The following is a 23428-nucleotide window of genomic DNA, read 5'->3' on the forward strand; positions in this document are numbered from 1 at the left end:
CAGGTGCCTCCATCAGCTATACACAAAATGTTGGGTTTTCGGACTATTCTGGTTTTCAGAGATGCGGATTTGGGACGTTGCACCTGTAAATGGAGTTCGGTCGCAGATCAGCCATGATCTCATTGACTGGCGGAACAGGCTCGAGGGGCTGAGCGACCTACTCCTGACGAGTTAACTAGAAAACACCTCTCCTCTTCTTCAAAATACCGCCACGGGATCTTTTACGTCCACTTGAGAGAGCAGATGGGGCCTCGGTTTAATGCCTCATCCGAAAGACGGCACCTCCGACAGTGCGGCACTCCCTCAGCACTGCACTGGAAGTGTCAGCCTAGATTTATGCGCTCATGTCCCTGGAGTGGGACTTGAACCCACGACCTTCTGAGGCGAGAGTGCTACCCACTGAGCCACAGCTAACACTGGGTGTTATTGGGCAGGGGGTGGTGTTCGGGTTTGGGGGGGTGGACCCAGTGGAATGTCCCAGAATGCTTCTGGGTCCTCTTCTGGTCGTGATCCACACGAATAACCCGCTGCAAAGGGGTGGGATTCGGAGACGGTGGGAATCCGACGGAGGGCAGTTGAGTGGGAGACGGACAAGTGAGCCGTGGTGGGCGCGGCAGTGACGGTGAAGGTGTTTGCCGGGACTCGCCAGCGCACCGCTGGAGGGCGGTTAACGATTGGATTGCCGGGACGTTGAGCGCGATGGTTTGGGGGGGGGCGGCTGGGCGGTGCTGAGTGACGGAGATTTGTGGCCCGCAGGGGAGATGGTTCGCCAGGCTCGGGTCCTGGCCCAGGCCACGTCGGATTTGGTGAACGCCATGCGGTCGGACGCGGAGGCAGAGAGCGACGTCGATAACTCCAAGAAGCTGCTGGCCGCTGCCAAGCTCCTGGCCGACTCCACAGCGAGAATGGTGGAAGCTGCAAAGGTAAATCACTCCTCCCCATCCTCGCCCTGCTGCCTGAACGGGAGGCACACCTCTGACATTCCATTTTTATCCATTCACGCGATGTAGCGTCGCTGCCAAGGCCGGCATTTATTGCCCATCCCTAATTGCCCTTGAGAAGGTGGTGGTGAGCCGCCTTCTTGAACCGCTGCAGTCCGTGTGGTGAAGGTGCTCCCACAGTGCTGTTAGGGAGGGAGTGCCAGGATTGTGACCTGGCGACGATGGAGGAACGGTTTGGTACCACGGAGTGTCTCGCTGGGCCATTTCAGAGGGCCGTTAAGAGTCAATCACATTGCTGTGGGGCTGGAATCACATAGAGGCCCAGACCAGGTAAGGGCGGCAGATTTCCCTCAAGGACATTAGTGAACCAGACGGGTTTTGTACATCAACGGCCACCATTACTGCCATAAGCTTTTTATTCCAGATTAATTTAATTAACTGAATTAAAATTCCCACAGCTGCCGTGGTGGGATTTGAACACATGTCGCCGGGTTATTAGTCCAGGCCTCTGGATTATTGGCCCAGTAACAGAACCATTGTGTTACCGTTGCCCTCAAAATGCAAGCGGTGTTTCAGCTTTACAACCAAGAGCAGCCAATTGATGTGCTTTTATGTGGTTGACTGTTAACTTCCCTGTGAAGGGGCCCATTGAGCAACTGTGTTGTATCAGACCACTACAACCACACGGACTGCAGCGGTTCGAGAAGGAGGCTTTTCTGGACAACGAGGGATGAGCAATAAATGCCAGCATCGCCAGTGAAGGCCACCTCCCCAGAATGAACACTAAGAAAAATTAAAATTGATATGATTTGAAGCCCTTAATGTCCTGAATGTTCATTACATCTCTGTGGTTTTGCGTACAGCCGGTGCCAGATTCTAAGACTTCCTGTACGCAGGGTGAGCTTTCGGTCCGCGGGTTTGGAGCTGGCCGCTCTTGGCCGTCAGTCCCTGCGGCTGTTGCTGAAGCAGGACTCCACCGGCTCTTACAGTCAAATCACAGCTCCCCTTTCAAAACTAAAACTCTGTCGGGCAAAAAGGGAAACGAATTGCGACGGCTATGTTCCTCGCACAGCAGCCCGAGCGTTCACATCCCACGGCTGTGAAACTCAATTCAATAAATCTGGGAATCTCTGAACTTTTGCCAGGAAATCTGAATGAATGGATTTATATCGCGCCTTTCACGACCACCAGACATCCCAAAGCGCTTTACAGCCAATTAAGTACGTTATGCACTGTTGTAATGTGGGAAACGCGGCAGCCAATTTGTGCACGCAAGCTCCAATGTGATAATGACCAGATAATCTGTTTTTTGAGGGATAAATATTAGCCAGGACACTGGGGATAACTCCCTGCTCTTCTTTGAAATAGTGCCATGGGATCCTTTACAGCCACCTGAGAGAACAGACGGGGCCTCGGTTTAACATCTCACCCGAAAGACGGCACCTCCGACAGTGTAGCACTCCCTCAGCACTGCACTGGAGTGTCAGCCTAGATTTACATGCTCAAGTCCCTGGAGTGGGACTTGAACCCACAACCTTCTGACTCAGAGGCGAGAGTGCTACCCACTAGGCTGCAGCTGACACCTGCTAGATTATCGTAAAAACTCGCCCACTCGATGTTCAGCAGGCTACCTGCCACCCTGTACACTGGCCAACTCGTGACCCCTCGTGACCCGGGGTAACTGGGGGATGGGCACTACGTGCGACCTTCCCAGTGTCGCCCAACACCCCAAGCAAGTCAAACTCATTCCTCATCAAACTTTAACGTGTGCTGCAGAAAGCACCTTGGTCTCCGTATTTATGGAGGGATATACTTGTATTGGAGGCAGTTCAGAGAAGGTTCATGAGGTTGATTCCAGAGATGAGGGGGTTGACTTATGAAGAAAGGTTGAGCAAGTTGGGCCTCTACTCATTGGAGTTTAGAAGAATGAGAGGTGATCTTACTGAAACGTATAAGATACTAAGGGGGTTCGACAAGTAGATGCAGAGAGGATGTTTCCCCTCGTGGGGGAATCTACAACTAGGGGCATAGGCTCAGATTAAGGGGCTGCCCATTTAAAACAGAGATGAGGAGGAATTTCTTCTCTCAGAAGGCTGTAAGTCTGTGGAATTCTCTGCCCCAGAGAGCTGTGGAGGCTGGGTCATTGAATATATTTAAGGCGGAGATAGACAGCTTTTTGAACTATAGGGGAGTAAAGGGTTATGGGGAGCGGGCAGGGAAGTGGAGCTGAGTCCTTGATCAGATCAGCCGTGATCTTATTGAATGGCGGAGCAGGCTCGAGGCGCTGATTGGCCGACTCCTGCGCTTATAGGGCTCAATTTTGGCCAAGACTTGCTCCAATTTGTTTGGAGTAAGTTGGTTTTTCTGGTGTAAATTAAAAAAATCCACTTTCCCCAATAAACTTGCTCCAGAGTAACTCAGTTGGGTACGATTTTTTTTTTAGTTGAGTTTTTTTTTTCAAAAGGGGGCGTTCCCAGACACTTGCGCCAGTTTTGGCCATTTATGCCACTTTGTCCAGCTAAAACGTACTCCAAATCGACTTAGGTCAGCGTATGTGGCCAGCTCTGAAAAACATTGCGGGCAGTGAAGAACTCTGAGCAGGTTAGTACATTTAAAGCACCACAGTCCCGAGCTTCACACCATTTATACTGATCTATCTTACTTGGGTCCAGAGTGGATAATCTCAGCCAGGGGAAACAACCTTTTAACATCTATGTGATCAACTTAGCTTATAGTTTTTTAACTCATTACTTGATCTAGTTTAAGTTATAGCTAGATTATATAAAACATGTAAATATGTAAGATGAACCACTACAAGTATTGAAGCCAAAAAAAACAACCTCCTTCCCCTCTCTGCACCGAATTCCCACTTACCAAATTCCCAACTTTTGCACTGCGTTTCTGACAAGTCTGAGCAACCCTGAATAAAATACTGCAGGATATTCCCCACTCACCAGTCGAACATCGGGGCGTCCCTTTGGCCAGGGATAGGGTGCGGTGAACATCGGGACGTCCCTTCGGCCGGGGATAGGGGCTGCGAGCATCGGGTCCTGCTCACAGCCCGCGGGACACGTGGGAGGGCGAGGAGCATGAGCGCAGACTTCACTGCGCATGCGCGCAGCTGCCGGCACTGTTTTCTGCGCTGGCCTGTTGCTCCGCGCCCCCGCCCCCCCCACTGCACTATGTAGCCGCGCTGGGACACCGGACACCGGAGACTCGGCAGAGCGGGCAGGATGGGGCCACTTTTATTTCGGCGGTGTTTCCAGCGCGCAAAGTCGGCCCATTTAGAGTCAGTGCGCCGATAAAAGGGGTTGAGGAGAATTGGGCCCATTATGTTCTTAAAGCACATTTTCACCCTAGTTCTTATCTGCCAGGTGTAGAAAGCTGTGGGGGCCGGTTCCGGCACTCGATGTTTTAAATCTCCCGAGGCACTATTAAGAGCTGATCTTGCTGATTCGCTCCGGGATAGAGCCAGAGGCTGATGCAGTCGGGTGAATAATGAAAGAGGTGACAGGGGCCACAGATGTGACGTGGGTTAAGGTACAGTGCTGACACTGTTGTACAGGAGGCGTACCGACAGCTGGACAAGCGACGGCTGGATTGCGAGAGAGCAGGACCAACACCACCCGTTGCACTCCATGTGTGCGGCAACCCCAGAGACTGGCTTTAACTGGCCTTTTCGATGAATTGCTTCTCACTGTTTGAACTCATCAATCCTATCATCATAGGCAGTCCCTCGGAATCGAGGAAGACTTGCTTCCACTCTTAACATGAGTCCTTGGGTGACTGAACAGTCCAATACGGGAATTACAGTCTCTGTCACAGGTGGGACAGACAGTGGTTGAAGGAAGGGGTGGGTGGGACAGGTTTGCCGCACGCTCCTTCCGCTGCCTGCGCTTGTTTTCTGCATGCTCTCGGCGATGAGACTCGAGGTGCTCAGCGCCCTCCCGGATGCACTTCCCCCACCTAGGGCGGTCTTTGGCCAGGGACTCCCAGGTGTCGGTGGGGATGTTGCATTTTATCAGGGAGGCTTTGAGGGTGTCCTTGAAACATTTCCTCTGCCCACCTGGGGCTCGCTTGCCGTGTAGGAGCTAATGTAACTGCTAATATAGCAACGCAACCCAATTGATGAAAGGGTCATTCGCAGAAAGGAAATATCTCTGCAGACGAGCCACCCTTTGCAACGCAGGTGGGATGAACAGACCAGTCCGCTTGCCCTCCCATCTGCAGCCTAACCCCCCCCCGCTTTACACAGGTTGCCCCTGGAGACAGTGATGTTCTCATTGACTACTAACTGCTGAGCGACCAGCTGGGTTGCAGATGCACTCAGACTCAATTGTTTCGTCATGGTAACGGAAGAGCATTGGGAACAGGAGTCGGCCATTCAGCCCCTCGAGCCTGCTCCGTAATTCAATCGGATCACGGCTGATCTCCACCTCCGAGCCATTTACCCGCCCTCCCGCCATATCCCTCGATTCCCCCTATGCCCAAACATCTTGGCCATCTCAGTCTTGAACGCTCTAATTGCCCCCCAGCATCCACAGCCTTTTGGGGGAGAGAGTTCCAGATTCCCACTGCCCTTGTGTGTGATGTCTCTCTTCAATGGCCGAGCTCCAATTTTAAGATAAACGCAAAATACTGCGGATGCTGGAAATCTGAAATAATAACCGGGAAAGGCTGGAAATACTCAGCGGGTCAGGCAGCATCTGTGGGGAGCGAGAGAGACCCTTTGTCATCAGCCGAAACCTTAACTCACTTTCTCTCCCCACAGATACTGCCTGACCTGAGTATTTCCAGCATTTTCTGACTTTTTTTCCAATTTAGATATTTTGCCTCCTTATTCTCGATTTCACCCACCAGAGGAAATCATTTTTCCGGATCTAATCTTTTGATCATTTTAAACACCTCGACCCGATCACCCCACAGCCCTCTAACCTCCAGCGATAACCAGACAGGGTGTTTGCACACCATCCTGTCACCCCCCCGGTCAAGGCAGCACGAAGATCTGTAGCCTCTCCTCCACAACAATGCCTTGTATTTATAAAGCGCCTTTAACGGAGAAAATCCCAAGGCGCTTCGCAGGGAAGTTGACACTGAGCCACGCAAGGAGATACTGGGACAGATGACCAAAGGCTTGCTCAAAGAGGTCGGTTTTAAGGAGCATCTTAAACCAAGAGAGGGAGGTAGAGAGGCGGAGAGGTTTAGGGAGGGAGTTCCAGAGCTTAGGGCCCAGGCAACAGAAGGCACGGCCACCAATGGTTGAGCGATTATAATCCGGGATGCTCAGGAGGGCAGAATTAGAGGAGCACAGACATCTCGGGGGGGGGTTGCAGGGCTGGAGGTCACAGAGATAGGGAGGGGTGGGACCATGGATGAATTTGAACACAAGGATGAGAATTTTAATATCCTTCCACCTGTGCAATTTTGTATCTTGCCACACCATCCCACCCCCACCCCCACCCCCAACCCCCCCCGCCCCAATCCACCCACCCCCACCCTCGCCCCGCCAATCCACCCTCCCCCAATCCACCCCCCCCAATCCACCCCCCCACCCTCGCCCCCCAATCCACCCCCCCCAATCCACCCGCCCCCCAATCCACCCACCCCCACCCTCGCCCCGCCAATCCACCCCCCCCAATCCACCCCCCCCACCCTCGCCCCGCCAATCCACTCCCCCCCCAATCCACCCAATCCACCCCCCCAATCCACCCCCCCCAATCCACCCCCCCCACCCTCGCCCCGCCAATCCACTCCCCCCCCCAATCCACCCAATCCACCCCCCCCAATCCACCCCCCCCAATCCACCCACCCCCACCCTCGCCCCACCAATCCAACCCCCCCAATCCACCCCCTCCAATCCACCCCCCCCCAATCCACCCCCCCAAATCCACCCCACCACACCCCAATCCCACCCCCAATCCACCCCACCCCCACCCCACCACACCCCAATCCACCCCCCCCCAATCCACCCCAATCCCAACCCCAATCCACCCCGCCAATCCACCCCCCCAATCCACCCCCTCCAATCCACCCCCCCCCCCAATCCACCCCCCCAAATCCACCCCCCCCACCCCACCACACCCCAATCCCACCCCCAATCCACCCCACCCCCACCCCACCACACCCCAATCCCAACCCCAATCCACCCCCCCAATCCACCCCAATCCCAACCCCAATCCACCCCAACCCCAATCCTGAACAGTCCAATATGGGAACCACAGTCTCTGTCACAGGTGGGACAGATAGTGGTTGGAGGAAGGGGAGGGTAGGACTGGTTTGCCGCACGCTCCTTCCGCTGCCTGCGCTTGTCTTCATCATGCTCTCGTCGATGAGACTCGAGGTGCTCAGCGCCCTCCCGGATGCTCTTCCTCCACTTAGGGCGGTCTTTGGCCAGGGACTCCCAGGTGTCAGTGGGGATGTTGAGGGTCAGAAGCCACAGATTGAAGGTGATTGGCAAAGGAACCAGAGGCGACATGAGGAGAAATGTATTTTTACGCAGCGAGTTGTGGTCAGGACCACGCTGCCTGAAAGGCCGGTGGGAGCAGATTCAATTGCAACTTTCAAAAGGGAATTTGATAAATAGTTGAAACAGAAAGATTTCCAGGTCTGTGGGGAAAGAGTAGGAGAGCCCTTTGTGTCTGTGAAGAGCTGCCCAAATAATCCCACTCCCCCGCTCTTTTTTCCACATCAAGTCGTTAACCAATTGCCTTTAAATCTCTGCTCGAAGGAGAATAACCCTGGCTTCTCCACGTAACTGATGTCCCACATCCACGGCACCATTCTGGTCAATCTCCTCTGCACCCTCCCCAAGGCCTTCACATCCTTCCGAAAGGGTAGTGCCCCCAATTGCACACACTACTCCAGCTGGGGCCTAACTAGTGATTTATAAAGGTTTTGCATAACTTCCTTGCTTTTGTAAAAAGAAAGACTTGCATTTATATAGCGACGTTCACGACCACCTGACGTCTCAAAGCGCTTTACAGCCAATGAAGTATAGTCACTGTTGGAATGTCGGAAAATGCGACAGACAATTTGCGCACAGCAAGCTCCCACAAACAGCAATGTGATAATGACCAGATAATCTGTTTTAGTGATGTTGATTGAGGGATAACTCCCCTGATCTTCTTTGAAATAGTGCTATGGGACCTTTTATATCCACTTGAGAGAGCAAACGGGGCCTCAGTTTAACGTCTCATCCAAAAGACGGTCCCTCTGACAGTGCGGCGATCCCTCAGTACTGTCCTTCCGACAGTGCGCGCTCCCTCAGTACTGCCCCTCCGACAGTGTGGCACTCCCTCAGCGTTGCCCCTCCGACACTCCCTCAGCGTTGCCCTTCCGACAGTTCCTCAGCGTTGCCCTTCCAACAGTGTGGCGCTCCCTCAGCGTTGCCCCTCCGACAGTCCCTCAGCGTTGCCCTTCCGACAGTGCGGTGCTCCCTCAGTACTGCTCCTCCACCAGTGCAGCACTCCCTCAGTACTGCCCCTCCGACAGTGCAACACCCTCTCAGTACTGCCCCTCCAACAGTGCAGCACTCCCTCAGTACTGCACTGGGAGTGTCAGCCTAGATGTATGTGCTCAAGTCCCTGGAGTGGGACTTGAACCCTCAACCTTCTGACTCAGGGGCGTGTGTGCTGCCCACTGAGCCACGGCTGACACACACATTGTGCTCTCTTCCTACTAAAGCCAGGATCCAGTATGCATTTTTAACAGCCTTCTCAACTTGACGCACCACCTTCAAAGATTTGTGTACATATACCCTCGGGTCTCTCTGTTCCTGCACCCCCTTTAAAATTATACCATAGTATACAATAAGATTGTAGGGCACAACTTTAAAACACAACGAAATAAGTTTCGGACCCGGGCAGAGAGTGATCGCCACACTCGATGGGTTTCATGGAATGGCGATCGAGATGTGGACCTCGGGATCCTGGAACAACAGCTGGAGGCTGCGATCCAGAGGCTGGGGCCAGGATGGGCTGAATGGCCACCTTGTGATCCATATCTATCCTGCGATCCTGTGATTATTTTTTTTGTCCCGTTCTCCACGATGGTCGCGTTTGGAAAAAGTGACATCGTAACCGTTGTGTGATTTCGGGGCGTTAATGGTGGCAGGGTGGTCCTCATTGCGCCCGGGAACAGTTTGTGCCCTCAGTCAGCAACATTGGGCAGCTGGACCCTGAGTGTGAGGTGAGGCTAGGGGAGGCGTCCCACATCGCTCTCAGGGCACTAGGCCGCTGAGCAAGTGCAAATCCCCCGCGCTAAACAGCCGGCCTGGGAGAGCTCCCGAGAGAGGCTTCGGGGAGAAAACACACCTGGAAAAAAAAACCATCAAAACCATTCCCAAAATATACCTCACGCCACCACAACATATATCGCAAAAAAAATAAATTAAAAACCAATCCCACTTACCTGAGGTGGACATTACTGACCTCACTGTGGCCGCCACAGCTCGGACCACCAGGCGTTTCCCCAGGCGTTTCCCAGCGAGGCGCGCTACACAGCGCTACGGAGCGGGCAGGAGACAAAAATCGAGCCGGTGTCACACGCAGGGGCGTTACACACCGGCTCGCCTCTCCCGGGCGGTAATGCTCCATGCCCTGTCAATACCGCTACGGAATGTCCCAGCAGGGTGCCGGAGGCTAGCCGCCCGCCCGGAAAGGTTCACCGCCAAAGCGGGAGCGGGAGGTCCAGCCTCCAGCACCCTGGGTCATTCCCAAGGGCTTTTCCAAGCGCGCAGTTACTGTTTTATCAAAAAATACCGTGATCGCTTACCGTCCCTTTAAACACACAGACACTTGAGAACAAATTAAGCCTTTGGGAGGTATTTAATTTTGTTGTTTTATGTGTGTTTGGAGAGATTTAAGCAGAATGATTGTGGATATATTTTGGGAGCCAAGCTTTCCCGAGACCTGCCCTGACTTGTCACTGTGTCTGTACCCCAAGGAACTTGAGCTGTTTTTACCCAACAAAATTGCCCCTAATTGCACCGAAATCACTCATCACAGCATTTGTGCTCGAACCTGCAAGTATTTATGTGGTTAGAGCCATTTAATTTATGGAGAAGTTCTAAATAACCTTCTCTAGCGAGCGGCCAGTGTGGGAGGGTTATTTGTGTTGGCAGGCGCTGCACTGATGGACGGCTTTGTGCAGAACTTACTGCGGAAATAATGTTCCAGCAGTCCTGGCATCCATCGAGCATGTTCTGGAGTGGGAGGGCTTTGGCACTTTCTCTGAAATTCTGTCGTCGGTCCTCCCAAGTCATCCTCACTGCTTTTCCGTGATCGCCGAGTGGAACTTCAAATCTGACCTGTGGAAAATCGGGCTTTGTATTTAACTGAACAGGGGTCGCAGCACAACCAGGGGCCTTGGATTTAGTTCAGGGTTCTTTTGAAGTATTGCTCCCAGCGCGCGCTTGTTTTTCACTGAATGTTGCAGCAAACAATGTGGCTATTCATCCAGGGGGAGCTGCACCAGGGTTTATCTCCTCACTCTGGTGTCGGGTCAGCTGAAGTTTGGGTCGGGTGATGAGCAAAGCCCCCTCGACCGGCCTCAGCTCTCCTGCTCCTGATTGAAGTGTGCGGCACTTCCACTGAAAGCACCTCATGGCTTCAGGGCCTGCAGCACTCGGCTGAATCGCAGCTGATTTTGTGCTGCGCAAGATGGAGGTGAGCCAAATGGACTCCGTGCTGAGGGGGAGAGAAAGCTTTCACCCTGCCGGTCTGAAATGGGTCTAGTGCAGGGTTAGATCCCGCACCACTCTACCGCACTGAACGAGGCCATTCAGGCCTGAGCTGACCGTCCAACCCTACCACAACCTCCGCCGTCCCAAAACGCTTTAGCCAACAGTCGAAGTGTAGTCTCTCTGGTACTGTGGGGAACGTTCGCTCACTTCCTCCTCCGTAACATTGCCTGACTCGGCACTGCTGCCTCACCTCCAGCTCGCGGTGCTCCTAATTGGCCTCCCTCGTTCCTCCCATACCGTCCACCCTCCCAACCCCCCCCTTCCAACCTCCCAGCTTCCCACACCCTCCCAACTTCCCACACCCTCCCTCCCCAACCGCCCCCCCCCTTCCAACCTCCCCCTCCCCACACCCTCCCAACTTCCCACACCCTCCCTCCCAACCTCTCCCCTCCCACACCCTCCCTCCCAATCTCCACCTCCCACACCCTCCCAACTTCCACCATCCACACTCTCTCACCCTCCCAACCTCTCACCCTCCACCCTCCAATTGCTGCCCATGCCCTGTCCCACACTCAGTCTCACTTGCCTCTCAGCCCTATACGCGCTGACCTACATCAACCCCACTTGCCTTCCCCAGATACTTTGTCCCTCTGACCCTGGATTGCCTCATGTACCGCTAGACACAGGAGACTCCAGCTAACTCACTTTGCCCCGCCATTGGCAGCAGAGCCTTCAGTCTGAGGCTCCCACTCCCTGCCGCGCCCTCCCCTGAACTCACCACCTCCCTCTCCTTTCAAAAACCTCCTCAACATCCATCTCTTCCACCAAGCCTGTGGTCACCAATTCTCGTTTCTCCCTTCCTGGCTTGGAGCCACCTGTTTTCTATTTGTTAGGTGTTAGCTGTGGCTCAGTGGGCAGCACACTCTCGCCTCGGAGTCAGAAGGTTTTGGGTTTAAGTCCCACTCCAGGGACTTGAGCACAAAAATCTAGGCTGACACTCCCAGTGGAGTGCTGAGGGAGTGCTGCACTGTCGCAGGTGCCGTATTTCAGCTGAGATGTTAAACCGAGGCCCCGTCTGCTCTCTCAGGTGGACGTAAGAGATCCTGTGGCAGTATTTGAAGAAGAGCAGGGGAGTTACCCCCGGTGTCCCGGGGCCAATACTTACCCCTCACCAAATATCACTAAAAACAGATTATCTGGTCATGATCTAATGGCTGAATGTGGGAGCTTGCTGTGCGGAAATTTGGTTTGCCGGTTTCCCACATTACAACACCGACTACACATTTTTTTTAAAGAAAGTACGTCATTGGCTGTAAAGCGCTCTGGGACATTCTGAGGCTGTGAAAGGCGCTATAGAAATGCAAGCTCTTTCTATCTGCCCGTTTGTGACGCTCCTTGGGGCAACTTTCCCAATCGAGATGTTGTATAACTGGGAGTTGCTGACCGGGGGTGTTTAGACCCACTGCCCTTGTTCCTGACTCTATTGTTACCAGTCTGCTGAGAACACCTGCTGCTGCTATGCCAATAGGTGCTGGGGACACGGGCAGATTCGGTGATTTAGCAAACACACATCCTCGGTGGGCTGCTGAACACGTGCAGTTGCAGAGACAATGCATTCGCTGCCTATTCGATCGGTTCTGCTCCCCTTATAGAAACATAGACATTTACAGCGCAGAAGGAGGCCATTTCGGCCCATCGTGTCCGTGCCGAAGAGCCGCACGGCCCTTGGTCAGCGGCCCTGAAGGTTACATATAAACCTATGGACAATGGCGGAAAGGCAAAGGGCACCCAGCCCAACCAGTCCGTCTCACACAACTGCGACACCCCTTATACTGAAACATTCTACACTCTACCCCAACCGGAGCCATGTGATCTCCTGTGATATCTCCATGTGATATCCCAGCACTGAGGTCTCTCCCGGAATCATGTGTTTGCACATTAACACACAGCAGTGCCCAGAGTGACAGTAAATCTGTCCCCAATGTGCTGTTGGTTTGCGAACAGTGAAATAGCCGTGAGCCAAACTCTGCCGTTTTCAGCTCCGAGCCTGATGAGGGCTACACAGTTGAAGAGCCGAATCTGTTGAAAGAGTTTCAATGGCTCTGGTGTTTAACCAATGGAATGGTGCCTGTCCAACTTTGGGTGTGTGAGGGGGGAAGCGGCCTGCCTGGAGTGCTGGGGCCTCACAATCTCCAGCAGCAGGAGGGTAGAATAAGGGGACCTGCTTGTGGCATCGCTGCCGTCGCTCTCCTCTCTGTCTGTCTGTCTGTCTGTGTGCACCACCTTACCCTAACCAGGTTGCTCTCGGTACCCCGGTATAACCAGGTTGCTCTCGGTAACTCCTTACCCTAACCAGATAACTCTCGGTAACCCCTTACCCTAACCAGATAACTCTCGGTAACCCCTTGCCCTAACCAGGTAACCCTTGTTAACCCTTTTCCCTAACCAACTAACCTCTTGCCCTAACCAGGTTGCTCTCGGTAACCCTGCGCTATAACCAGGTAATTCTCAGTAACTCCTTACGCTAACCCGGTAACCCTCGGTAACCCCTTGCCCTAACCAGGTAACCCTCGGTAACCCCTTGCCCTAACCAGGTCATTCTCGGTAACCCCTTGCTCTAACCAGGTAAGCCTTGGTAACCCCTTGCCCTAACCAGGTAACCCCTTGCCCTAACCAGTTAACCCTCGGTAACACCTTACCCTAACCAGATAACTCTTGGTAACTTCTTGCCCTAAACAGGCAACCCTCGGTAACCCCTTGCCCTAACCAGTTAACCCTCGGTAACACCTTACCCTAACCAGATAACTCTTGGTAACCTCTTGCCCTAAACAGGCAACCCTCGGTAACCCCTTGCCGTAACTAGTTAACCCTCGGTAACACCTTATCCTAACCAGATAACTCTCGGTAACTTCTTGCCCTAAACAGGCAACCCTCGGTAACCACTTGCCCTAACTAGTTAACCCTCGGTAACCCCTTGCCCTAACCAGGTAACTCTCAGTAATCCCTTGCCCTAACCAGGTAACTCTCAGTAACCCCTTGCCCTAACCAGGTAACTCTCGGTAACCCCTTTGCTTTCCCGTGCAGGGTGCAGCCGCCAACCCGGAGAACCAGGACCAACAGCAGAAGCTGCGGGAGGCAGCCGAGGGCCTCCGAGTTGTCACCAATTCGGCCGCTCAGAACGCCATCAAGAAAAAGTTAATAAACCGGCTGGAGGTAACGAGCTACATTTCTTTTATTTCAGCTAATATGGGTGACGGAGTTGACAGGAAGCGAGAGATTAAGTGAGGAGAGGACGAGCTGAGGGGCAGATTGCAATCACCGAGGATGAGAAGTGGCTCGGTGCCGAGGCTGAGGGAGGAGAGCAGGGACATTACCGCATCGAGAAAATTGCCGTGGTGTTTGGGGGCGGCACTGAATGAGGATTTTAAAAGAGGGATGTGAGGGGTGGAACAAGGCTGGAGGAGCAGGGAGACAGACCGAGGTGTGATTTCGGTATTAGGGCAACCCCACGGCCACCGGGCCGGTTTGGGAGGGAAATATGGTGGCAAGTATAGACCGGTGGGGAAAGGTGACTTCACCCCTCAACCATGTCTCCGGCAGTGCCGTGACGTCAATTTGATCATCCACAATAACGCCATGGATGACAGGGTCCTTATTTACAAGGGAACGGGAAATGCGGAGAGGGGCAAGGACCCCTACTGGCAGGGCAGGGCGGGACAAGGAGGGGCGGGGCAGAGCAGGGAGGGGCGGGGTGGGGCAGAGCGGGAGGGCGGGGCAGAGCAGGGAGGGGCGGGGAGGGGCAGAGCAGGGCAGGGCACGACAAGGAGGGGCGGGGCAGAGTGGGAGGGCGGGGCAGAGCGGGAGGGTTGGGGAGGGGCAGAGCAGGGTGGGGGAGGGGCGGGTGGGGGCGTGGAGGGGAGGGGCAGAGCGGGGAGGGGAGGGGTGGGGCAGAGCGGGGAGAGGAGGGGCAGAGCAGGGCGGGAAGGGGTTTGGCGAGATTGGCTCGCGGAGGGCAGGGAGAGAGTACGGTGGGGCAAGTTGTGCTGCTGCTCGCTAGGAGGCAGTGACAAGTGTCTCATGGGCCTTTCGGCAGATGCAGAGACAGGCCCAGAGGGAGACTGTGGAATTATTTCGGAGCGAGTCGGGCCTCGGACAGTGGCAAGAGATGAGTCGTGGAGAATAGGGGTCAGTGAATGGGAGAGAAGACGGCAGAGGAAGAAAAGGAGCCTTGCAGGGCGGGGGAGGGAGACGGGCGAGAGAAAACTGATGGAACTCTGGTCCGGGGCCTCAGCCTATGGTATGGACACGGGGAATTAAGTTACAGACATGATTAAAGACACTCTCCAGGCCGGCATTTATTGCCCATCCCTAATTGCCCCTTGGGAAGGTGGTGGTGAGCCGCCTTCTTGACCCGCTGCAGTCCGTGTGGTGAAGGTGCTCCCACAGTGCTGTTAGGGAGGGAGTTCCAGGATTTTGATCCAGCGACAATGAAGGAACGGCTGATATATTTCAAGTCAGGCTGGTGTGTGACTCAGAGGGGAACGTGGAGGTGGTGGTGTTCCCATGCGCCTGCTGCCCTTGTCCTTCTAGGTGGTAGAGGTCGCGGGTTTGGGAGGTGCTGCTGAAGAAGCCTTGGCAAGTTGCTGCGGTACATCTTGTAGATGGTGCACACTGCAGCCACGGTGCGCCGGTGGTGGAGGGAGTGAATGTTGAAGGTGGTGGATGGGGTGCTGATCAAGTGGCTGCTTTGTCCTGGATGGTGTCGAGCTTCTCGAGTGTTGTTGGAGCTGCACTCATTCAGGCAAGTGGAGCGTGTTCCATCACACTCCTGACTATCGTGACGGATAATTAAATAAAACAACTAAAAGTGATGTTCAGACTCATCCTTTGTTTCCTAACTTGTGCCATTACCATCTCCTTTTGCCTCATTCCATCATTACTTTTGTCTCTCTAATCTCTGCTGCCTTCCACCCTATCATAGACCTTCCCTTTTGTTCTTTCCTCTCCTCCTCCTTTCCCAGTCCCTGCACTTGCTTAAAATCCGTTTCTCGAACTTTTTCTAGTTCTGACGAAGGATCATCGACCTGAAACATTAACTCTGTGTCTCTCTCCACCATCGCTGCCCAACCCGCGTTTTCCAGCGTTTTGTGATTTAATTTCAGATTTTCACAGTACCTTGCTTTTGTTTTCCTGTTTAATTGAGCGTGGTTTAGTTTTCTGGATGTTTGCTGGTCCTGCGGCAGAGCTCTGCAATCCACAGGATGATGTTCTGAGGTTACAGGCTTGATCGCTGCCATGCCGATATCGGTCCTACACATGTCACACAATCTTGTGTCCCTGGAACCTCGGTTTGTTTCACTGACAGGAAAGCAATTCCAGCTCGGATCAGTTTTGAAATGAGAGGTCGTTCGCCTTTTGCGGGCCGATGAATAATGAGCGGGAGATCGTTGCAGCCAAACGATCTGGGCTGCTGTAACTTTGATGGGACCGTGAGCCTGGACGTGTGAAGAATGTGCTACCTCGGCCAGACACGAGACTCCCAAAGCAAGCGCTCTACTCGGAACTCCTTCACGGCAAACGAGCCAAAGGTGGGCAGCGGAAACGTCACAAGGGCACCCTCAAAGCCTCCCTGATAAAGTGCAACATCCCCACTGACACCTGGGAGTCCCTGGCCAAAGACCGCCCTAAGTGGAGGAAGTGCATCCGGGAGGGCGCTGAGCACCTCGAGTCGGAACACAGAGAGCATGCAGAAAACATGCGGCAAACCAGACTCCCCACCCAACCTTTCCTTCAACCACTGTCTGTCCCACCTGTGACAGAGACTGGAATTCCCGTATTGGACTGTACAGCCACCTGAGAACTCACTTTTAGAGTGGAAGCAAGTCTTCCTCGATTCCGAGGGACTGCCTATGATGATGATGGCCTCGCCACCTGCTCACAGGCTGGCTTTCCTTGAAGCAGGATAGCAACAGGGCTCGAGGAGTCAAGGAGTTTTACTGATTACACTGTGGAGGCTTCTTAATGGGGCCTCTCCCTACGGGAAGCTCGATGGCGATCTTTCTGCTGCTTTCCCTGCGGTGAAGCAAGACCAAGTCCTGCTTGACTGCTGCGGCTCCCTGCTCTCGTTGTGGCCCATCTTCTCTGTGACTCCACAACAGCCAGTCATAAGAACATAAGAAATAGGAGCAGGAGTCGGCCATTCGGCCCCTCGAGCCTGCTCCGCCATTCAATAAGATCATGGCTGATCCGATCATGGACTCGGGTCCACTTCCCTGCCCGCTCCCCATAACCCCTTATCCCCTTATCATTTAAGAAACTGTCTATTTCTGTCTTAAATTTATTCAATGTCCCAGCTTCCACAGCTCTCTGAGGCAGCAAATTCCACAGATTTACAACACCCTGAGAGAAGAAATTTCTCCTCATCTCAGTTTTAAATGGGCGGCCCCTTATTCTAAGACCATGCCCTCTAGTTCTAGTCTCCCCCATCAGTGGAAACAACCTCTCTGCATCCACCTTGTCAAGCTCCCTCATAATCTTATACATTTCGATAAGATCACCTCTCATTCTTCTGAATTCCAATGAGTAGAGGCCCAACCTACGCAACCTTTCCTCATAAGTCAACCCCCTCATCCCCGGAATCAACTTAGTGAACCTTCTCTGAACTACCCCCACATCAAGTATATCCTTTCGTAAATATGGAAACCAAAACTGTACGCAGTATTCCAGGTGTGGCCTCACTAATACCCTGTACAACTGTAGCAAGACTTCCTTGCTTTTATACTCCATCCCCTTTGCAATGAAGTCCAGGATTCCATTGGCTTTCCTGATCACTTGCTGTACCTGCATACTAATCTTTTGTGTTTCACCCACAAGTACCCCCAGGTCCCTCTGTATTGCGGCACTTTGCAATCTTTCTCCAATTAAATAATAACTTGCTCTTTTATTTTTTTCTGCCAAAATGCATGACCTCACACTTTCCAACATTATACTCCATCTATCAAATTTTTGCCCACTCACTTCGCCTGTCTATGTCCTTTTGCAGAATTTTTGTGTCCTCCTCACACATTGCTTTTCCTCCCATCTTTGTATCGCCAGCAAACTTGGCTACGTTACACTCAGTCCCTTCTTCCAAGACGTTAATATAGATTGTAAATAGTTGGGGTCCCAGCACTGATCCCTGCGGCACCCCACTTATTGATTGCCAACCGGAGAATGAACCATTTATGCCGACTCTCTGTTTTCTGTTAGTTAGCCAAACCTCTATCCATGCTAATATATTACCCCAAGCCCCGTGAACTTTGAACTTGTGCAGTAAGCTTACAGCGCAGAAGGAGGCCATTTCGGTCCATCCTGTCCACACAGGCCGACAAAGAGCCATCCAGCCTAATCACCTTCAGAATCTTGTATGTTTCAATGAGATCACCCCTCATTCTTTTAAACTCCAAAGAATATAGGCCCATTCTACTCAATGTCTCCTCATGGCTAACCCTTTCATCTCGGGGGTCAATCCAGTGAGTCTTTGTGGCACCACCTCTAAGCCCGATGATGGTCACTAATTAATTGAATCTCTTGCACATCCCCCATTCCCTTCACTCCACCATTGGCGAAGGTATCTTCAGCCGCCTAGACCTTACGCGCGCAATTCCCTGCCGAAACCTCCCCCCACGTCTCCTCCTAGAAACCCTCCTCTTTGACCCAGTCGCTTTTCAGTCTGCAAAATGGGGTTGAGTTACAGATCAGCCATGATCTAATTAAAAAGTGGGAACAGGCTCGAGGGGCTGCCCTTGTACAAGGCTCATAAGATCAGCGATCCGCCCAGACCAGAGCTGCAACTTGGGGCCTTCCCAGTCTGTGTGGCTCCTGCAACTCGCTGGATAGACCCACCTTGCCTGAACGGCAGGGCAACGAAGCTTCACTGGACTGATTCCTGGGATGAAAGGGTTGTCCCATGAGGAGAGATTGAGTAAAATGGACGTATACTCTCTGGAGTTTAGAAGAATGAGAGGTGATCACATTGAAGCATACAAGATTCTGAGGGGGATTAACAGGGTAGATGATGAGAGGTTGTCTCCCCGGGCTGGAGTGTCTAGAACCAGGGGTCACAGTCTCAGGATAAGGGGTCGGCCATTTAAGACAGAGAGGAAGAGGAATTTCTTCACTCAGAGGGTGGTGAATCTTTGGAATTCTCTGCCCCAGAGGGCTATGGATGCTAAATCGTCGGGTATATTCAAGGTTGCGATAGATAGATTTTTGGGCCCTGAAATTAGTGTATTGCAGCCGCGAAGCAGGATTTCCTGCGCCAGGCATGGAGGCCCTGGCCCCGTGGCCTATATTTGGGTTACCGCGTCCCCTGAGAGCAAGTGGTCAGCGGGCGGGAGTGAGGCGGGGGCGGGGTAGGACGGACTCCGCGAAGGACACAGCGGTAAGACACGTGGCGCTGCCTCGTAGACAGGGCCCTCCCCTCCCCGTCAGTTGGCGACCCTGCGGGTGGGAGACGGGGCCGTCCCTGGACCACCGGGGAGCAGCCCGGGGCACTGCAAGATGGCGGCACGGACCCCCCGCGGCCGTGGATGAAGGCGACCGCGACTGGTAAGCCGGCCATTTTGTTTTACGTTTCCACCCCCCCACCTCCCCTTTAACTTTCGCCCCGCGGGCGGCCGACAGCCCGGTACGCGCCGCGCCCCCTGACCCCTGTCGCGGTCACCGCCCGGCGCAGCTTCGCGGGGGCGCTGCCGAACGTTCGCTCCGGGGCGAACGCGGGTCGCTGCGCACGCCAATGACGCCGACCCTTGCCGGGGGAACGGGGCGCTAACGGTGACCGCCACGAACCTCCCACGGGATCTCGCGGAGTCGGTCGCGAAGCCCCACCCGGGCGATAAGCCCTGGGCGCCCAACGAGAGGCACAAGCGTCCTGAATCACTTCCCCTTGGATTGCCCGGGGCATCGGGCGGGGAAGTTGAGGTCAAAGATCAGCCGTGATCCCATTTAATGGCGGAGCAGGCTCGAGGGGCCGAATGGCCGACTCCTGCTCCCATTTCTTATTCCTCCATGGAACCAATTGAAATTTTTTTTAATGTCCAAACGAGTTAATATTTACAGGGTTAACTGTATCAGAGGTGCAGCTTTTCTCTGACCGTACCTTTCTGTTTATTCCGCTAATTAGAACGCGGCCAAGCAAGCCGCAGCCGCGGCAACGCAAACCATCGCGGCATCCCAGAATGCATCATCGTCCAATAAGAACACGGCGGCACAGCAGCAGCTGGTCCAGAGCTGTAAGGTACGGACTGCTGGGAAAGATTCACCCCGCAGACATCGCCAAACGGCACACCGCCTTCTTCTCGTGTTACTGCTCATCCTCCATATACGGTGCCAACATTTCTGAGCAACTCTTGTTCAAACGTTCTCCCTCAAATTATAATTGGTCGAACGAGGGTGGCTGGGGTGATGGCACGGAGCGTAACACACTTTCATCAGCGGGACGGGCTGTGGGGAGGCCGGGAGGGGGGTTTTGTATTTTGAATCCAGGGTGGGTTGGAAGTGGAATTGGGTGATGTGGAGGTACAAACCAAAACAGCCTGAGCTAGACACGGGAACTGGAAGGGATTTACTGAGAACACACTGCAGGCAGCTGACACACAATGGCAGCTGGATGTAACCCTCTGATAAATGGCACTGGTAACGAAAGAAAGACTTGCATTTATATAGCGCCTTTCACAACCTCAGGATGTCCCAAAGCGCTTTACAGCCAATGAAGTACTTTTTGGAGTGTAGTCACTGTTGTAATGTGGGAAACGCGGCAGACAATTTGCGCACAGCAAGCTCCCACAAACAGCAATGTGATAATGACCAGATAATCTATTTTAGTGATGTTGATTGAGGGATAAATATTGGCCCCAGGACACCGGGGATAACTCCCCTGCTCTTCTTCGAAATAGTGCCACGGGATCTTTTGCATCCACCTGAGAGCAGACGGGGCCTCGGTTTAACGTCTCACCCGAAAGACGGGAGTTTAATGAACAGATGGGAGGCTTTGAGCACCTTGACGTTGCTTACTGCTGACATTTCCCAGTGGGTTTTGTTGTGGACTTGGCTCTTGTCGCTCGCGGAACTGCACCGTGAGTCCCAGGGTTCAAGCACACTGCTCTACTACTTCACAGCTACTTCATTGGCTGAAACCGCTTTGGGATGTCCTGGGCTGGTGAAAGGCGCTATATAAATGCAAGTCTTTTTCCTTCCTTCCTTTTTTTCTCTCCCTATTTTTTCTCTTTGTTTTCCCATCCCCAGTTGCCCCTTGAGAAGGTGGTGGTGAGTCGCCTTCTTGAACCGCTGCAGTCCGTGTGGTGAAGGTGCTCCCACAGTGCTGTTAGGGAAGGAGTTCCAGGATTGTGACCCAGTGACAATGAAGGAACAGCCGATATATTCCCAAGTCAGGATGGTGTGTGACTCGGAGGGGAACGTAGAGATGGTGGTGTTCCCATGCGCCTGCTGCCCTTGTCCTTCTAGGTGGTAGAGGTCACGGGTTTGGGAGGTGCTGCTGAAGAAGCCTTAGCGAGTTGCTGCAGTGCGTCTTGTAGATGGTGCACACTGCAGCCACGGTGTGCCGGTGGTGGAGGGAGTGAATGTTGAAGGTGGTGGATGGGATGCCAATCAAGCAGGCTGCTTGAAACACAGAATGGTTTCCTTACACGTGTTCTCTCCTGTTCACAGGCTGTCGCTGATTATATCCCTCAACTGGTGCAGGGAGTCCGAGGGAGTCAGGCTGAGCCGGAGAATCTTAGTGCCCAACTCGCCCTGATTATCGCCAGCCAGAACTTCCTCCAGGTACGCCTCTCCCTCTCGCTCCGCCTCTCCCTCTCGCTCCGCCACTCCCTCTCGCTCCGCCTCTCCCTCTCGCTCCGCCTCTCCCTCTCGCTTCGCCTCTCCCTCTCGCTCCGTCTCTGCCTCTCGCTTCGCGCTCTCCCCCTCGCTCTCTCTCCCCCTCGCTTTGTCTCTCCCCCTCGCTCTGTCTCTCCCCCTCGCTCTGTCTCTTCCCCTCGCTCTGTCTCTCCCCCTCGCTCTGTCTCCCCCTCGTTCTGTCTCTCCCCCTCGTTCTGTCTCTCCCCCTCGTTCTGTCTCTCCCCCTCGCTCTGTCTCTCCCTCTCGTTCTCGCTCTCACTGTCTCTCGCTCTCACTCTGTCTCTCTCCCTCACTCGCTCTGTCTCTCTCGCTCTGTCTCTCTCTCTTGCTCTCTCTCTGCCGCTGTGTCTCTCTGGCCCTCTCTCTCTCTCTCTCTCTGGCCTTCACTCTCTCTCTGGCCCTCTCGCTCTCTCTCTGGCCCTCTCTCTCTCTCTCTCTGGACCTCTCACTCTCTCTCTGGCCCTCTCTCTCTCTCTCACTCTCTGGCCCTCTCGCTCTCTCTCTGGCCCTCTCTCTCTCTCTCTCTCTCTCTGGCCCTCTCGCTCACTCTCTCTGGCCCTCTTTCTCTCTCTCTCTCTCTCTGGCCCTCTCGCTCACTCTCTCTGGCCCTCTTTCTCTTTCTCTCTCTCTCTCTCTCTTTCTCTTGCCCTCTCTCTCTCTCCCTCTGGCGCTCTCTCTCTCTCTCTCTCTGGCCCTCACTCTCGCTCTCTCTCTGGCCCTCTCTCTCTCTCTCTCTCTCTCTCTGGCCCTCTCGCTCTCTCTCTGGCTCTCTCTCTCTCTCTCTCTCTCTGGCCCTCTCGCTCTCTCTCTAGCCCTCTCTCTCTCTCTCTCTCTCTCTCTGGCCCTCTCTCTCTCTCTCTCTCTGGCCCTCTCTCTCTCTGGCCCTCACGCTCGCTCTCTCTGGCCCTCACTCTCTCTCTCTCTGGCCCTCTCTCTCTCTCTCTCTCTCTGGCCCTCTCTCTCTCTCTCTCTCTGGCCCTCTCTCTCTCTGGCCCTCACGCTCGCTCTCTCTGGCCCTCTCTCTCTCTCTCTCTCTCTCTCTGGCCCTCACTCTCTCTCTCTCTCTCTGGCCCTCTCTCTCTCTCTGGCCCTCTCGCCCTCTCTCTGGCCCTCTCTCTCTCTCTCTCTCTCTCTCTGGCCCTCTCTCTCTCTCTAGCCCTCTCGCTCTCTCTCTGGCCCTCTCGCTCTCTCTCTGGCCCTCTCGCTCTCTCTCTGGCCCTCTCGCTCTCTCTCTGGCCCTCTCACTCTCTCTCTCTGGCCCTCTCGCTCGCTCTCTGGCCCTCTCTCTCTCTCTCTGGCCCTCTCTCTCTCTCTGGCCCTCTTTCTCTCTCTGGCCCTCTCTCTCTCTCTCTCTCTCTGGCCCTCTCTCTCTCTCTCTGGCCCTCTCGCTCTCTCTCTGGCCCTCCCGCTGTCTCTCTGGCCCTCACTCTCTCTCTCTCTCTGGCCCTCTCGCTCTCTCTCTGGCCCTCTCGCTCTCTCTCTCTCTCTCTCTCTGGCCCTCTCGCTCTCCCTCTGGCCCTCTCTCTCTCTCTCTCTCTCTCTGGCCCTCGCTCGCTCTCTCTCGTCTCTCGCCCTCGCTCGCTCTCTCTCGCCCTCACTCTGTGTCTCACTTTCGCCCTCGTTCTGTGTCTCTCTCTCGCCCTCGCTCTGTGTCTCTCTCGCTCTCTCTCTCGCTCTCTCTCTCACTCTCTCCGAGATCTATCGGTGCAGATACCACACTTCATTACAGATGTAAAAACATTCTTCAGACGCCGTGGCCTGAAACACTCCAATTTGTGAAGTTCCCTGACCGATCAGTAATTAAGTGTTGGATGACCTCAGGACTTAACAAATCGATTCATGGCTTTAAAGAGAGGGAGCTCCATCTGAGCATCAGAATAATCTGTTGCGTGTTACGCGGTATAATAGC

General features: G+C 53.9%; 1 protein-coding gene across 7 annotated transcripts in view; it reads left to right on the plus strand.

Moving 5' to 3' along the window:
* LOC139234174 (talin-2) overlaps positions 1-23428 on the plus strand; it is a 379178-nt gene that overhangs the window by 200073 nt on the left and 155677 nt on the right. For 6 of the 7 annotated variants that reach the window (XM_070865210.1, XM_070865207.1, XM_070865214.1 and 3 more), the window contains 4 exons: positions 742-923; positions 13708-13836; positions 19787-19900; positions 21331-21444. In XM_070865210.1, coding sequence (XP_070721311.1) covers positions 742-923; positions 13708-13836; positions 19787-19900; positions 21331-21444 — 539 coding nt within the window. The remainder of the gene's footprint in view (positions 1-741; positions 924-13707; positions 13837-19786; positions 19901-21330; positions 21445-23428) is intronic. The other variant, XM_070865213.1, reaches the window with a different exon arrangement.

The sequence above is a fragment of the Pristiophorus japonicus genome, chromosome 21 (genome assembly GCF_044704955.1).
Source record: "Pristiophorus japonicus isolate sPriJap1 chromosome 21, sPriJap1.hap1, whole genome shotgun sequence".
NCBI classification, from domain to species: Eukaryota; Metazoa; Chordata; class Chondrichthyes; family Pristiophoridae; genus Pristiophorus; species Pristiophorus japonicus.